The sequence below is a fragment of the Marmota monax genome, unplaced genomic scaffold (assembly GCF_021218885.2).
Source record: "Marmota monax isolate L192 unplaced genomic scaffold, Marmota_monax_Labrador192_F-V1.1 WCK01_AAM20220418_F8-fsc00691, whole genome shotgun sequence".
In the NCBI taxonomy this organism is placed as follows: Eukaryota; Metazoa; Chordata; class Mammalia; order Rodentia; family Sciuridae; genus Marmota; species Marmota monax.
This window is the reverse complement of record NW_026694240.1, coordinates 44342-62009: the sequence shown is the minus strand read 5'-3', so window position 1 is coordinate 62009 and position 17668 is coordinate 44342. Positions and strand designations below refer to the sequence as shown.

General features: G+C 37.5%; 1 protein-coding gene across 1 annotated transcript; it reads right to left on the bottom strand.

The window, feature by feature from the left end:
* Window positions 1–3600: 3600 nt before the first annotated feature.
* LOC124108454 (protein SCO1 homolog, mitochondrial) lies at window positions 3601–17668 on the bottom strand. Its single transcript, XM_046466901.2, has 6 exons — window positions 17337–17668; window positions 16278–16368; window positions 14671–14868; window positions 13910–14002; window positions 9525–9640; window positions 3601–4503 (listed from the first exon to the last, which is right to left on the bottom strand). The coding sequence occupies exons 1-6, from the start codon at window positions 17619–17621 to the stop codon at window positions 4369–4371; spliced, it is 918 nt and encodes a 305-aa protein (XP_046322857.1). The 5' UTR covers window positions 17622–17668; the 3' UTR covers window positions 3601–4368.

Here is a 17668-nt window from a genome sequence, read left to right as displayed (position 1 = left end):
GGTTGGTTTTTCTAACCAGGCCCAAACTGAATACCACCCCCCATGATTGGGAATGGAAGGGGAGGTCTGGGGGATTCGCTTTCTAACCCCTTCATGTCCTCCTTGGCCTGGGTGTAAACGAGGACATAAACTCACATGTCGACATGAACAGAACACACCTCCATGATGAACAGTGTCATGGCTCCTTCAAGTCCAAGATGTTCTTAAAGTCCAATAATTCATGTTCTTATTGATTGGATAGCTGATGGTATTAAGTAATTCTATGGTTTGGATTTAAATGTCCCCCAAAGGCCATGTGCTTAAGGTTTAGTCACCAGCCTGTAGCAATACTGGGAAATGGTATCACCTGTAAGAAGTGGGAACAAACCACCATGTTCTCCCTGCCATGATGTTGTGCCTCGACACAATGGAGCCAGGAGACCAGGGACTGCAACCTCTGGAACCATAATCACAAATAAAACTTTTCTCCTTTTATTTCCTGAAGTATTTTGTTACAGCAACAGAAAACGAGAACAAGGAAATACTAACACAAATACTAATAACTAATACAAAGCAGATTTTTGGCATTGGGATTGTGGTTGTGTTTTTAAATGACAGAACTAGTCTCTTTTAGAGATATAGGTTGCAATTGAGCTATGGGGGAGGGTAGATGAAACAAGATAAGTCACTGTGTTGATTAAGTATTGGTGATGGTGTATCAAGTTGATCATTCTATTCTTTGAATAGGTTGGAAAATTTCCAAATAAAAAAACCCTCAAGTTACATTGTCTCACATGAGCTTTGGTGGACACCTCACATCCAAACCATAACAGTCCTTGGATTGATGGACTGGGTTAGGCTCCTGTTCTCAGTGGTTCTAGGGCTTCTCCCAACACTTGAAAATAGAACCAAAGTCCGGTGATTCCCAGAATCCTCTGGATTGTGGCTCCTGGACTCTTCTCTGATCTCCTCATTCTCATGGTTCTGACTCTCTTTTGTCTTTTGAATTCTCAATACTTATGTTAAATCTAAAGAAGTATTTTTATTAAAGAAAACAAGAACTACAGCTAAAACTGAATGATGATCTCCCATGACTTGAGTCATGCTGGGCTTCCTGCTGTTCCTTGAGCATCATCCCAAGCACACTCCAGTGGGTATGTGTGCATGTTGGGGTGAGGGGAAAATAAAAATTTACCTTGCCAACTACTTTTTCCTCTTGACAACCCACTATCTAGCCTTGGCAAGGGAGAGGGGGACCTTCAATACTCACTAAAACCAGTAATTATAAAAATTGAGTAGTATCAGTGTGTCAGGATAATAACACTTTTTACTCTTAGTATTAAAAATTGATCCTGGGAATCCAGCCTAAGTGGATTCTAAACATTCTGAGAAGACTCACACAGAACACAAAACAGTAGTTACTTGTGAGGAGGGGTCAAGGATGGGGGAGACGGAGACTTGAGCTCCATCTATCATGTCTAATTGTTTTAAAGGAACACTTTTGTGAATTTCTGGTACAAAAAAAGATTTATACAAAAATGCTGAAGACTGAAAGGAAATGCATCCAAATAGTATTTTTCCACAGTGGAACAACAATGATTTTAAGTGTTCTTCCTTCAAGTTTTCTGCACAATCCAAACTTTCTCTATTGAGGACATGGTATAATTATGAAAGCAGAATGAAAGACCTTTAAATACACTTAGAAAATAAACAAAATAATTACCTCCTAACTTTCAAAAATGTTATTAATGAAGACATGGCTACAGAGGTTATTACTTGCACCTCATTAGTAACAGGAATGAATACCCATATCATCAGTCATGTCACTCATAACTAGCATTACAAAGTATAAACCAAACGGATGAAAAAATGCTTGCATGAACAACTGATCTTTCAAAAGCAATTCATATACACACAATTTAATTTTTTATATGTAAAAAAAATAAAGTTGTTTGGGAGGTTATGGTTGAAAATTTTAATTTATTTTAACCTTATGTTCAAAAATGAGATACTTAAATCCTATGTAGACACATTACAATTTCATATCATATTCCTGGGTTCCTATGAGCCTCCCGACTCAATAAATCTCAGCTCTTCTACCCCAGGCATCAGTTGCCTCACAAACCCATGTACAGTAAGTTCTTTCATGCCTGTTCCATTGACAGGATTCTTATATTTTTCAAATAAACAAAAAGCATTTTAAAAAATATTAATTCTATTTAAGAGCCCAGTGAAAACACTCTAACCTACTCAGATAAAGATCTTCAAGTGAGAACCCATTGAAAGGCAGCTTGGAACCCCCAGTTTGGGCTTAATTTATGTGATCATCATATGCACACCATAGCCATGGAACACGCAGGGACCAGAATATAAATTGGGACCTGAGTTTTACACCTTTATTATCTAGAAGTGGATACTTCATGAATAAAAATTTCAGGGGCCCCCTTTCCTGCTTCTATCATCCTGACTCTAAGCCTTTAAATTCGACACTGGAATGAAGAGCAAAGAAAACAGTTCTTCAAAAGTTGCTGTTCCCTTTCTGGATCATTACACAAGCTCTATCTGGCAACAGCTGAGAATGAAGACCACATTTTATCCAAGAGCAAGCTTGCTGCAAAGTGAGCCACACAAATGGCTTGGGGCTTAAAACAGATCATCTTTTTAAATGTTTGGCATTTCAGATATTTAACACCTGTCTTGTTACACAAGACTAGTCTTTTAATAAGTTCCTCCTTGCTTTCTTGATAAGATTACTGAGAAAGTCATTCCAAACCAACTACCGATGAGGTAAGCGAATATCTTGTAGCTGTTTAAGGAATGGGCTATTGCACTGGTTTCCTAGGCCTGCCCTAAGGAAGTGCCAGTAGTTTAAACTCGTATCTTCTCACCATTCTGGAGCTTGGTATTCTAAGAACAAGGTGTCGGCAGGCTGGTTTCTTCTGGAGACCTCTCTCTCTGACCGTCAAAGGGTCTTGCTGTGCATGTGTCCCTAGCTCTTATTAAGGAAATCAGTAATATTGGCTAAGGGAAGACCTACCCTAATGGTCTCATTTTAATCACCTCTTTAATTACTATCTCCAAATACAATCACATTTGTAAGTTTGGTGGTTTGACTATGACACAGGAATCTTAGAGAACATGCTTCAGTTTTAACTATAGTAAAACACAATTGATGTGTAAAAAGAATGTCTTTCAACTAGGCATTATACTTGTTGTAGCTTAGGATTGAATGAAAATGTTCAGAGAACTTGGCCTAGAGCAGCAGCTTCAAATAGAAAATGGTAATGGTCCAACCCAGGACCAGGGAAGTCAAAATTAGGAACAAAAGCCAAAATTCATTTCTTCACTCAAGGATCATTTTCTTGAATGGCCAACAGACATCCAACCAAAGGATGGCTTACCATTATTTCTCTATTAAACTCTTACTGCAGGTGTGGTCGCCAGATCACCAGCATCTCGTTCAGCAGGGATGTCTGTTCAGAATGAAACTTCAGCCCTGGAACCCTGTGTTTTAACATGCACCCAACCACCCACCCGAGTTTATGGGTCTCTGCCCTGAGAGATGTGTGCTGCCATTACACACCCACGCTCTACCAAGAAGAAAAGTCATGCTTGTTCAAGTTGGAAAGCTAAATATATCTTTATTTTACACTCAGTGCAATGTGGAACACGCACATAGTCTGCGTCACACCTAGTATCTACGTCCTCTGATTTTCATTTGGTGTATCACTGAAAACCTGGCAAATCATTTAGCTTAAAAAAAAAATCATAAAAAAGACCCCTAGAGGAAATGAACTAACAGTTTAGTCCAAATGACAGATTATTCATCTTCATTAGTCAAATCAGCATCTGCTGCCAGAGGAGTGAAGGCAAGACTGACCGTGATGATCGTTAACAAGGAAGACTAAGCTTTTGCTTTCAAGTATAAAATTTAGCCCTGAATGGCGAGTGCTGAACACAACTGTTACCAGCCATTAGGAGTTCAAGGCAAAAACAGTGAGAGCACTATGGAATTACACTTCTTTCTGTAAAATTCAGTCCCACAATCTGTGTGAGCAAGGAAGGGTCCAACACACAGGGAAAGTGGCAATATTGCTCCAAGGGCCCTGTTCAAGGGCATGCCAGTGCCTCTCCTTGAGGCGTCTTTCTAGGAGCTCTGCTCTCTACTGCCTTCATTTTAACTTGGTCCTCTGGACGCATGGTGGCTACATGGGAAACTTTGGGTTGTGATCCTCACAGTTCCAAGAATCTTGGCTGAATCCAAGGGGAACATCTCATATAGCACATAGATGTTCTCGTGTAGGCTGCATATTATGTACACTGGCTCCTATGGGAGACAAAGCTTCCGTCCTCTTTGGCAAGAGAACAACATCCACGATGCTGCTCTGGCTACCTCTTTTTCATGTGTGCCCTCATGTGTGCAGCAATTGAGCCAGCTATCTCTGCATTCTTCTTATTCTGTCCAAAATAATCTAGAAACCCACCATCTGGTCCAATCAAGTACATTATTATCGTATGATCCACCTGCAGAGGAAAGGTAGAGGGAGAGAGATGACAAAAAGATCAACAAAACAGACCACTTATTTTACTGAATAAATACTACAGAATAAGAGAACTAATAACCATTGCAATGCATCTATTTTTATGGAATGGACTCTTATATATAGTAAATTCATAGCAATGGATTGTCTAAACTCTGTGTTCCAAAAATCTGTACCAGCTATTGCCTGTAACGTCAGCTAGCACCCAGAGTTCTCTTGATTAAATTCTTAACACCCCCATATATCTAATCTCTAAGAAAGAACCCACCTGGTAAAAATGGCTGTTGCAGGCTTCATAAGATCATAAGTGCTTGTGGAAGAGCAATTCTACTTTGCAAATACCTTACATTTTTGAGTAAAGTATCTCAGCTGACCCCTTAACCAGGGTAATAGAGATGCCCCGTGAAATTAAGTGTTGGTAAAAAATTACTTTCCTTGCAAGTTCTTGGGTGTATTCCTTTATGTTCTAGATAGAACTCATTATTGTCCAAATTCTGCTTACCATATTTTATGAGAACTCAGAAAACTATTCACTTGTCTAATTATTTAATCTATATGTCCTAATACAATATTTAGTCCTGATATTAGTAATTCAAATAAACAGGAAGGCATGTTTTTCTCCCCTACCACATTTTTATATATCATGAACACCATCTGAAGCAAATCACCTGGAAGTGCCTCAGGAGCTATAAATACTATATCCCTAAGGAGTCTGCTAAAATCTAGCATCTATTTTTCTGATTAAGTTCTTAAAGTGTCCCTCTAACTTAAGTTCAGATTAGTCATCAATCTTTTTAGCTAGTTGCTTCCATAAAATCCAATTTTAAAGAGCAGATTTGGCAGTATAAGTCCTTGGGATTTATCGCAGGCCTGGTTGCTATCTGGCGAGACAGGAAGACAGGAATGTGCTCACACATACCAACTGGAGCACTCCCCAAATTTACCCCCAAACACATTATGTGTCTGTGAGATTATTATATTTTAATATACACATTCTTAAAGACATAGCAAATGGAAAGAGCCACTTGCCTACCCCATAAGGAAAGAATACATGCAGGAGAGCTCAAACAGCTGGTGCCTTCCGTGTGCTATGGAAGAATTTACTGCAGGACCAAGACAGGGGCTTAACATTTCTCTACATATTTGACAGAGAAATTAGAATTAAGTCTCCAGTTCTCTAGTCAAACCTTGCTCTGTTGCTTATGCATCTCTTTATCCCATGTCTTCCTTTTTCTATTATTTTTCCTCTATTCTCTTGCTCTTAAAAACCATAATTGCAGTTATGCTGGACTTATTCTCTGAGTGTTCTCAACATAAACTACTTTCCAATACATTCTTCGATCCATATCTGTCACACTTGTCAGTGGTCACTTCTCAATATTTCATCTGAGTTGTGGGCAGGGCAAAATTGACATCTATTAAAAGTTCTAGTAGTTCCTAGTAGAAGAATGAAACTAGCTGTAACTGACACATTCTTTCACATGTTGTTTCCACTCCTGAGATAGGCATTTTCCTGTACAAATGGTGCACATGCTGGGGAGGGTAAGTTAGAGAATGCCAACTCTCACCTGAAACTCAAGCATCCTCCTGATTCTAAAGTCCACAATATATTTTTTAATCATCATGCTGCTAATCTGTAATTCTACTGGGCAACAGCAACTAAGCTCTTTTAATGCCAAGTTATGTACACACACACACACACGCACACTTTTTTTCAAAAGGTAAATGCATGCACATAAAAATTCAATAAATTTATATACTTTAGTCTTCTTTCTGTTCTGGATCCCTCAGTTCTCAGAAGGAACCACTGCATTCTTTCAGAGAAATTTTCTGCCCCATATTCATTTTTATACATCAGTAACGTACCATTCTTTCTTCTCACTTAACAATATTCAGATCATTGTTCTGTATCAATACGTATATAATAGCTTTTAAAATAATGGTTGCTTGGTTTTCAGTCCTTTCTCTTTACAAACAATGCTACAGTGCATAGGATAAATTCCCCAAAGTAGAATCTCTAGGCTAAAGAAAGCATTTGACTTTAGATATTGATATATACTGCCAAAATGCCCCCTTGATGAGTGTATCAGTTTTAATTCCTATCAATAATGCATGGAAGTGCCTATTGTTCCAAATACATTCCAACAGTGTATTTCCAATTTTAACAATATATTGACAATACATTTACAAACTTTCTGACCAGTGCTGAAGTAATAGGTTAAAAAATGGTATTACATTAAAAAAAAAACACATTTCTTTTATTATGAAATTGAATTTTTCCTAGGTTTGAAAGCAATTTGTGTTCTTTTTTTCACCCAAAAGTATTTTCCAACTAATGCTCATAAAATAAAGCAAAACTTTAATATATAATAGAGACTTAGCTTAAAGGAATCCCAAATGTTTGCCATGCCCAATTTACATATACTTTCAGTCTGAAGAGTCCATTCAAAATCCAGAAGCTTACCTTTTATTACTGTTGTCTGACATTAGGAAAATCTCAATTCCACCTCAGGTTGATCTTTACTCCCTTACTCCTCATAGGTCCTTTTTTTTTTTTTTTCTTTTTTCTTTTTTTGGTGCTTCTAGAAATGGAACCCAGGGGCACTCTACCACTGAGTTGTACTCCCAGCCCTTTAAAAATTTTTATTTTGCGAAAGGGTTTCAATAAGTTGCCCAGGCTGGCGATCTGTCCTCAGCCTCCTGAGTAGCTAGGACTATAGGTGTACACCACCTTGTCTGGTGCAGGCCTCTAGATCCTTCTTGTCTCCCATACCATCTTGTGTGTGAAAATCTGTAACTTCAGGGGATATAAGTTATACTAATGAAAAACCTAAGAAGCTGGAGAGTGTCTCCCCCTATTGGTTGATTTAGCAAAAGTACAGCAATGAACTCTGATGCTTATCAAAAGATCAAATTCTACCTCAGTAGACCAAGCATATCTCAAAATAGGATCAAAGATACATTCTAAAGCCTCAAAGAAGTCTCCATAAGACTTATATATTTACATTTTAATTTTTAATATTAAAAAATTAATATCCTGATTCTGGATTAGCTGCATTATGAATACAAATTTCAGGATCCAAACCTGTGTTTTCTTTCGTTTGCTTTGTTTTCTGATCTTGCTGGCACCTAGCTATATACTACTAGCTATAAACATGAAAATGATGTATCCTCACTGCATCAAGACCAATCAATGAAGGCAACTACACAATCAAAGAAAATCGTAGAGGGGCAGCTAGAGTACAGTTGGATATCTGATAGCAGTTTGACCCAAACCCCACTTCTGTGGTAAGCAGCATTTTGGTTTTAGCAAGATATCTCTTGATATTTTAACTGGGTATTATAAATTTAAATTTCACAAGCTATCAAGTTTCATTTGTAAAATTTTTGTTGACATAATTAGAACTATAAGACAAGCCTAAGGAGAATTACCTAGCTTAGGTTGTACATACTCATAAAAAAGTTTGTGTAAGGCTCCTCTGCTCCCACTGTCATGTTAGTTAAACTCAAAACCAGTTAAAATAACTCTGTATAGAAAAAGCACAGAAGTGTAAAAAGTCCCTTTGCCCATGACTTCCTCTCTTGGCCCCGGGACCCCTTTGCTCTTCTTTCTTTTTATGTCACCAGTGCTTAAGAGGAAACCACAGGAAGGTCTGTCCACTTCCCTTAAACTCAGGGCTTAAGAAAAAATGTTTGATTTTCTCTTGTCCTCTTCTCCCATGAACTCAAGTTTCCCTAACACTATGAAGAACCGGACCTAGAAGGTGCACACAATAACTCTGTGGGCTTGATTAAGACAGAAGGGTCAAAAGCCTGCTTTTAATTTAGGCTACAAACTATAGGGGCGCATAGTGTGTTCCAGGTTCAGACGATGCAGAAACCACAGTGGGCAGTAGAGTACTGCAATGAGATATCCCTTCTGCACGTGGCTCTAAGGATACATCACGGGGAGCAGGAGAATCAATGATTTAGGGTGTTGCCCCTCCACACACCCCAAATCAGCTTTGTAGCTGGAAAGGCTCTTATGATTAATCACTTTGCTCAACTAATACAGAAAAACCAGAGTATAAAAATTGAAAAAAAATCTGTGATAATATATCAATTCAGTGTCAATGCAAATGTGATAGGAAAAACTGTACTGAGAAGAAAACAGTGGGTTGGAGTGGGGGCAGTGCTATGTCCGTTGATGCTGCAGCACCATGAGTGCTGGTGCACATGAAGGCAGCTCTTTAATGCAAGAGCTATAGATGAAGACCTTACTAGAATTTCTGTTCCTCATTAAAAAACACATATTAACTCAAACTGTGCAAGGCACATAGTTGATATGCAAATAAACTTCACAGAAAATCTACCTTTCGTCAGCTTTCATTTTTTTCTCCTGCTTTTCAGAACACTCACCTAACCCAAAATGCAATTCCTCATGACCTACAACTGCTTCTATAAAGAAGCTTATTTCTTACTCCTCTTTATTAAGAAAACCAATATAATGTTTTTTAAACTAAAACTAAAGTAAGCCTTGCCTCCACAAAATGGCTCCTCTTCATTTGTAACATGGTACCAAGGTATCCGATTTTATATTGCCTCATAGATATATGTGCCACTAGAAAGGATAGATATACAATTAAATTATAAAAACACCAAATATAAACTAAAGTCATCTTTAAAACATATGCTTCTTGCTGGGTGCAGTGGTGTACACTTGTGATCCCAGCTACTCAGGAGGCTGAAGAAGGAGGATTGCAAGTTCAAGGCCAGCCTGGGTAACTTCCAAAACAATGAATAAAATGAACTGCGGAAGAAGTTCAGTGGCAGAGCATCTGTGGGTTCAATTTCCAGTAACACACACACACATATATAAATAATTCTATTCTTTTAAATATCCCAAGGAATTTGCCATAATCTCAAGCTTTCTTTCATCTTGGAAGCCAGTCAGTCATTTAATGCTTTATAAATATTCAAGATCTAGGAGCTAGCCCGTGGGTTAAAAGCAGAACACTGACTTACTATGTAGTCTTCATCTTCATCTTTGGGGCCAGGACTATAATATACTCTATATGCTCTGGCCACTTGATCAATCTCTTCTTTTGTGCCAGTCAAACCAATAAGTTTGGGAGAAAATTCTAAATAAAACAAGAAAAAGACAGTAAAAAATGAGAAGCTAACAAAATAAACATTGCTACCTCAAAAAAATAAAATAAAATAACATCAGTTATAAAACAGTGCCATTGCTACGTTTCCCCCTGCGAATCCCCAAACACTTTTTCATGATTCATATGCTGAAAGTCTTATTTGGTTGTTGTGTTTGGTTGTTTTGCTGTGGTGCTGGGGATTGAACCCAGAGCCTTAACCATGCTAGGCAAGTGCTCTACCACTGAGCCACGCCCCCAGTCCATTTTCAAAATTCACATAGAACAAATGAAATTCTCCTCTGAACTACATATAGAAATTCAAATCTTTTTATGACTGATTAGGAAAGATCCAGAGGGAATACATTCCAATAATTTAAATGACACTTTAAATTAATGTGCTTTTATAAAATATATAGTTGAAATACAATGAAGTTTAAAAATATTCCCATGAATTAAGTACTAGTTTTTCATTGCTTATATGAGAAAAAAACATTTAAGATCATATTAAAATATCTGCATCTGGGGCTGGGGATGTGGCTCAAGCAGTAACGCGCTCGCCTGGAATGTGCGGGGCTCTGGGTTTGATCCTCAGTACCGCATAAAAAAATAAAATAAAGATGTTGTGTCCACCAAAAACTGAAAAATAAATATTAAAAAAATTCTCTCTCTCTCTCTCTAAAAAAAACCAAAAAACTGCATCTTATTTTCCAATATCTTAAAATGGATATTAGGTGCTACTCTTAATTTCTGATAAAGAGCTGAACAATTAATTGATATCCATTATTTCAAGGACCAATTATAGCAAACTCAGGGATCAGGGTAAACCGTAGCATGTACATGCTGTTAAAGTTTTTGAAATGTATGTAAATGAGCTAATGGAAGTCATTTAAAACACTGGATTCATCGGACTACTGAAATACCAATCGAACATTTGGTCCAATGGTACACAAGCCCATGTTTGTTCCTTGGACTAATCCATTCTAAATTGAGGAATGACTCGGGTACTGTGAAAGCAAATTGGCTTATTTTTCTTTTTTACTCTTTGAGTAAATAATGAGAAAGGTGAACAAAGCCTAGTTAGCTGCATATCCAAACTTTTAAAAGTTGAACTTCTGAAACTGCAAATTTTCGAAAACATTAACTAAAAAATTTTAATCTCTTTCATTTCCAAATGTAACTAGCAATAAATGTGTGTATGTGTTGTGGAAGAAAATTACCACATAGTTGGTGTTTCAGTTAGTTACAGCAACTCAGGAATCTATTCATCTGAGAATATTATGCTGTAGTAATACGTGATAAGAATAACTGCTAATAAACACATTTAAATTAGAGATTGTGTATTACCCCATGAGTTAATTTATAAATAGCTGGTTTTAATTGCTTTTGGACAAAACTATGCTATTGGTTCTGAAAATCGTACAAATTACAGGCATAAATTTGGCTTAAATGTATAAAACAACAACAAAAAACTATAATTTTTTTCTATTCTTTTCTCCCTTTTGGCAGGGGGTACTGGGATCGAGCCTGGGTGGAATATATCACTGAGTCACATTCCCTGACCTTTTTATTTTTAGGCAGGGTAGTGTTAAATTGCCCAGGATGTCTTTTAGCTTACAATCCTCCTGCCTCAGCCTCCCAAGTAGTTGGGATTATAGGCATGCACTACTGTGCCCAACAAAAACTATGAACATTAAGAAGAAAACATAAACATCTGTCAATTTCAGTTAGGCAAAGACTTCTTATACACCAAACAAAAGATACTACATATAAAAGAATAAACTGATACCCTTGGACTTAATCAGAAATAAAACTGTTTTTCAAAAGACACTGTTAAGAGATTGAAATGACAAGCCATAGAACTGGGAAAAAATATTAGCAAATCGAATACTTGATAAAGGACTTATATCCAGAGTAAAACTAATATACCCATATATATATAGTCATACATACACACATGCAAAAACAATAAAATAGACAAAAGATGTGAACAGACACTTCACAGGTAGCAAATAAGAAATTAAAAAATGCTAATAGTCATTACAGAAATGATATTAAAAGCACAATAAGATACTACCATTAAAGTAGCTACAATTAAAAACATTGCCATACAAAGGGTAGTGTAAATATGAAGAAGTTGGAACTCTCATTTGCTGCTGGCAGAAATGTAAAAGTATACAATCATATTGGAAAAATTGTTAGTTTCTTTTTTCATAAATTTTTAAAAATTTGTTAGCTATAGGTGGACATGATATCTTTATTTTTGTTTATTTTTCATGTGGTGTTAAGGATTGAACCCAGTGCTTCATATGTGTGAGGCAAGTGCTCTGCTACTGAGCCACAACCTAGCCCCTAGTTTCTTAAAAAGTAAAATATACTCCATCTGATCTGGTCATTCTATACCTAGTTGTTTACTCAAGACAGATGAAAGCATGTGTCCATGCAAAGACTTATACATAAAAGTTATTACTTATCATAAGTAAAAACTGGAAAAAAACTGTATATCAGTGTCTACTTAAATAATAAAAAGGAGTGGATTATGATACATGTCATAACATAGGGGAATCTCAAAATAACAATGCTGAAGGAAGGCATTCAAAGAGGGTATATATTGTATAATTACATTTTTTAAAAATGGACCTTTATTTTATTTATTTATATGTGGTACTGAGAATCAAACCTGGTGCCTCACACATGCTAGGCAAGTGCTGTACCAGTGAGCCACAACCCAGCCCCTATAATTACATTTATAAAAGCCACTAACAAAGGCAACTATTATGTAACTGTAATAATAGAAAGCAGTTTTGTGATTGCATGGAGATGGGAGGATTAACAAGGTAAAGGAAACTTTTGTGGGTCATGGAGATGTTCATCGTTTGATTATGGTGAAAGTGACATGCTCCCCAGCCACCTAGTAGCATAGCCAACTCACTAAACTCCATGAAAAGCAGAGGTAGGCTGAGGTAGGTTATACAGCAGGTGGTGAGCATGGGCTGTGGCAAGCCAGGGCACTACGGCCTGTCATACCGAAGCAGTCTGGTTATGGCCTGGTGCAGACACCCGCTCCACATACAGCCTCAGCCTGGAGCCCAGGATCATGATCTACCAACCTCACAGATCAGAAGGAAAATGAAAGTGGGGCAAACCCAGATAGGGATCACAGGACCAATCAATAGCATTAATACTTTCCAAACCCTGATTAGCATTAATTTGGACCAACAATGATGATCCAAGTGCTACAAAAACCCCTAGACTAGTACACTCAAGTGGCAACCCCTATCCAGTTCCTTCTTGCCTTGCCAGAGCTGTATCTTTGCTTCCCACTCAAATAAATCCTACTCTTTTACACTCATTCTTCCTCTTCAGTGGGTTTCATTCTTTGAATTCATGAGACAAGGGCTGGACATGTAGCTCAGTTGGTAGAGTGCTTGCCTAGCATTCATAAGGTCTTGGGTTCAATTCCCAGAACCATCACACACACACAAAAAAAAATGGTAAATTCATGAGTCAAGAACCAGTAAACCAGTAAAGAAGAAATTGATGAGGCCTACAGTTTATGCAGACTCTACCCACCAGTAGGTAACCAACTATACATTTTAAATATGCACACAACTGTATGTCAATTATACCTCAATAAATCTGTTAAAAGTAATAAGATAAATAGCAGGTACTTCACAAAAAAAATGTTTACATAACTTGGAGTTTTAGAGAATGTGCATACTAGGTTGTTTTGACTAGGAATTAAATCAAATGCACAATAACTAAACTGTACATTCCTAATTTTTGAGTTCCTATACTGAAGAAACTTGAACCCAGAGAAATTAAACAACTTGCTCACACTAACAACTGAACATGTGTTATGAGTTCAAAATACAAATTTAACAACTCATCTTTAATTTTCCAATGTACACATTCCCAGAATATACGTTTCTCCTAATTTTACAAGAAAGGAAATGAGGTAAACTAGAACTAGAGGAAATTTGTCCTTGCTCTCAATTCAAGGCTCTTTTTAGTTCATATATGAAGGTCAAGCCAAATCCTTCCTCTTGATAAAATACAAAGAGTGCTGCACCAGGAATTGAGAAACCTGCTTTTCATTTATTAACTAGCCAGGTCACCACTGAGTTTCACCTTTTTATTTGCCTGTAAAATTGGTGATAATGCTGTTTGTCCTATTTTAAGAGGCACTGTAAGCTTTAAATTAGTTGGTATTTCAAAAACTGTAAGAACTAAGTAGATATAAATTATTATAAACAAACATACCTTTCACATAATTTGCAATGGCTTCTTTTGTATCTCTCTCTGGGTCAATGGTGATGAAAAGTGGAGTTAAATTTGGCAGAGATGGAATACTATCTGGAAGAAAGTTCCAATTAGTATTCACAAGTGTAACAGCAAACTGTTAAGGAAACAAAGGGACATCTAACACTGGAGTGGAGAGGACAGGGAAGGGAGTAGGTCTGTATATTTATCGTCTGTTGTGTGGAACCAGGTAAAATATCCTATCAAATACATGTGCTGTTATGGAAACACTGTTACTCTGGATCCCATCATGTGGCCATCTTACTTTCTAATCTGATCCAGTGTTTACAGTTTTTTTTTCCTACCATATCTCAAGAGCAAAATGAATATTAATAAGGATTAAATATCCCAAAGCTCTTCATTTGAAGGAGGAAGCACCCTTCCTTCTAAATGGTATTAATAAAAATACTACTAACTACAGATCATTTCAGATTTCCAAATCTAATCATCACTGGGGAGAAGGCACTATATAAAAACAGAGTTCAGGGACGTCGTCAGGCCACAGTGACAATTTTAAGTGATCTAACATTTACTATCAAAGCAAGTTTCTGTTGGTAGAAGGAAGGTTACAGAATCAGAGCAAGAAACAAGCTGAATGCCGAGATTTTATGTTCTTACAAACTAAATATTCATACTGCCCCACCTAACATAATGCAGGAAATGAGAAAAACAGTAACGTAAAGTAATCATAAATAGTATAGAGTTAGCAATGGCTTTCTTACCTATTTCATCCACGACATGAATCATTTTTTCTAGTTCTTCTGGACAGATATCAGGGCAATGAGTGAAACCAAAATAAATCAATACCCACTGGCCCAGGTAATCCTTGTCAGTTTTGGGTTCTCCTTCATGAGTTGTGAGGGAAAATGGTCCCCCAAGTAAAGGCTTTCCAATGCTTCGCTGCCGTTCCTTCTCCAGCTCTTAAAAAGACACATACACAACACCAAAAAGTCATTCTAACCAAATATACTTGATACATGGTTAGCACTATATTAATAGACCATGGGGGAGGCACAAAATGTGAACAAATTGTTTGTTTTCAATAAGTTAAAAATCTTTTCAGAAAAATAAACACAAAACAATAAAACCAAATTAAATGCCTTGATATGTAATAAGCACTATAAGAAAATGGCAAAACTATTTCATCCTCTTCTGGAACAATTCAGCCAGTAACATATGGATGTTACTTTTCTGATTCTTATGGTTATACTGTGATTACACTGGAGAATTTTCTTGTTTGAAGGAAATAGTGAAAGTATCTGGAGATGATAAGGCATCATGTCAACAAATACCATCAAATAATTTAGAAACACTTAAGGTTACCTCGTAGTAAATTTTCTAAGTACAACAAACACTATTGTAAAATGAAACTACAAACCAAAATCAAAAGCTTGCATATTTAAATTTGTCACTTATTTTCCTTGCTTTGCATATCAATAAAATATTGATCATAATGCAAAACAGTCATCTTTATCAATATCAATACAAACTTATATTCTATACTAAAATTCTACAGAACCAAGATTCTACAGTCTATGAATTCTCATTCCCAGATTTAAACATTACTCTTTGTATAATGGCCACTAAAACGGCTCTAAAGTTAAGAACTGAATCAGATTTAAGCAATACCTTAAAGATTTAATTAACATTTCTAATCCAAATCTTAAAATCCTGAAATATTCACTAAAATATAAAGTTATTTTTTTTCTCCCTAAACATTTAAGGATGCTAATACACAACAATGCCTGACTCTCCATCAACCATGGTCAGCCTCTGGTGCTACTCACTGGTTTGCAGGATCTACTCTCAGGCAACCTTCTCTCACCCCAAAGTTGCGCCTTCCTTTGGGCCCTAACAGCACCTGGAGTTTCCTTCTGGTTTGCCAGAATCTCACCTAGTGAAACCCTTTCTTTCTGTGTCTGTTTCCCTGTCATGTGCACCTAAAAGACTGGATAGCACTTTAGTCATCTTTGTATTCTCTGGACTTCATATAGTACACATTCAAATCTATTCGAAATAAGTCTTTTAATATTGTTGGAAAGTGGGATTGTGATTGATTTGGAAAAGTAAAAGACATTGACTGAATATGTGATATTAAAATATTCTGTAGTGGTTAATTGTTCTAACTTTCAATTTTTTGGTTTTGATAAATGTGCCATGGTTATATAAGAAACTCAGTGAAAGTACACTGGGAACTTTCTATCCATCTTTGCAACTCTTCTGTGAATCTAAAATTATTTCAAAACAAAGTTTTTAAAACAACAATGAAAAAAAATGCTAGTCCAGACTTAGGATTTTATTCAGACATGACCTGATGATATCTACTTACTCTCTGTCTTTTCTTTCTTGAAGTACTTCATTCCAGCCAATAAAGCTCCTCCAATAGCAAATGTGAATGCTAAAGACTTCCAAGAAACAGGCTACTGGGGCAAATATTTAAAAAATAAAAATTCTAGTAAGTCACAAACATTTAACCATGCTGAAATTAATTTCAGCAGTTTTTAATATGCATATACTCAGGTCATGATCTTGTTAAATATGCAGAATGTTTCAGGTTACAATGGGATGATAAAATACTGAAAGTTTCTGCGAAGGCAGTTATAGCTGAGTTCTGAATACAGTCAATTACAAAGGTAGTCATTCCAGGGGAAAGCCCCCCCCCCCCAGGTTATTTTCTGTTCATGTGGAAAATCAACCCAAAGAGGTCAAGTACCATGACTATTAGCATGCGTGAACTTTGCTCCAACTGTTGATTTTAAAAAACAATTACCAGCCTGTGCTGAAAACTGAAAATACACATAAAATAAGTGAAATTTTGCAAACTGCATCGAATTACTTCCAGGCTCTTTCAAGTTTCAAAATAAGAAAGATGTTTGCCACCTAGGGGGAGCTCATTAACCCTTTCCACAACTCCGAAAACCCAGTTCTCTCACCTGTCACTAGAGGGTAGTAGCTCTCAATTCTTTTGGGGTCAGAACTAGAACTGGGGGGTGGGGGGGGGGGAGGGACCCAAGAAATAGGTGTATGCACACACATCTAAAATCACCTATGTTTCAATTTCAGAAGGGGGATTCAACAGACAGAAATTATAGACGTGCTCTGGCACTTCAATTATAGTGGTTTGAGAACCTTAAGAAAAAACTGGAATCTATGTGTTAAGTCCAAGCCCAAGTATCTAACCCCGCAGAGAAGGTGTTGGTTTTCAAGTTCTCGTAAACACTGGCTACTGATAAACCAGGGGAAACGGGATGACATTCCATTAGGCAGGTAAAACCGCCAAGCTGAGGACACTTTCAGGCTTGACCGAGTAGTCTCTGAGGGTTTGACCAAATGGAACGGCTGCGGACAGCGGCGACAGGAGCTGGAAGGGCTCCAGGTGTACACTCACCCCAGGTTTAGAGGGGCGCGTGGGGTCTCTGCTGCCCTTCGACTCAGGACCTGACGACCCCGGGGGTGGCGGCACCGCGGTACTTAAGGGCAGGCTTCTCAGGCAACTGCCGGGGAACTTGGAGGCCAGCCGCAGCGCCTCATGCCGCGCGCAGCACTGCGTCAACAAGACTCTAGCAGTCCTCTCCGCCAGCACCCAATGCTCGATTCCGCTAGGAAGGAGACGCCAAAGTTGGCCACCTGGGGACCGGATAACCCGGCCGAACCCTAATATCAGCGCCGCCATGAGCTTTCGGTACCGTACCTCCTTTGACCCGCCCCACCACTTCCGGT

What these genes read in the sequence shown, in the direction of transcription:
- LOC124108454 (XM_046466901.2), bottom strand. Translation starts at nt 17,621, where the DNA reads ATGGCGGCGCTGATATTAGGGTTCGGCCGGGTTATCCGGTCCCCAGGT. An exon ending in CGCGCCCCTCTAAACCTGGG is followed by an intron (nt 16,369 to 17,336) that starts GTGAGTGTACAC and finishes TTGCCCCAGTAG; the next exon opens with CCTGTTTCTTGGAAGTCTTT. An exon ending in CAAGAAAGAAAAGACAGAGA is followed by an intron (nt 14,869 to 16,277) that starts GTAAGTAGATAT and finishes TGTCTTTTTAAG; the next exon opens with AGCTGGAGAAGGAACGGCAG.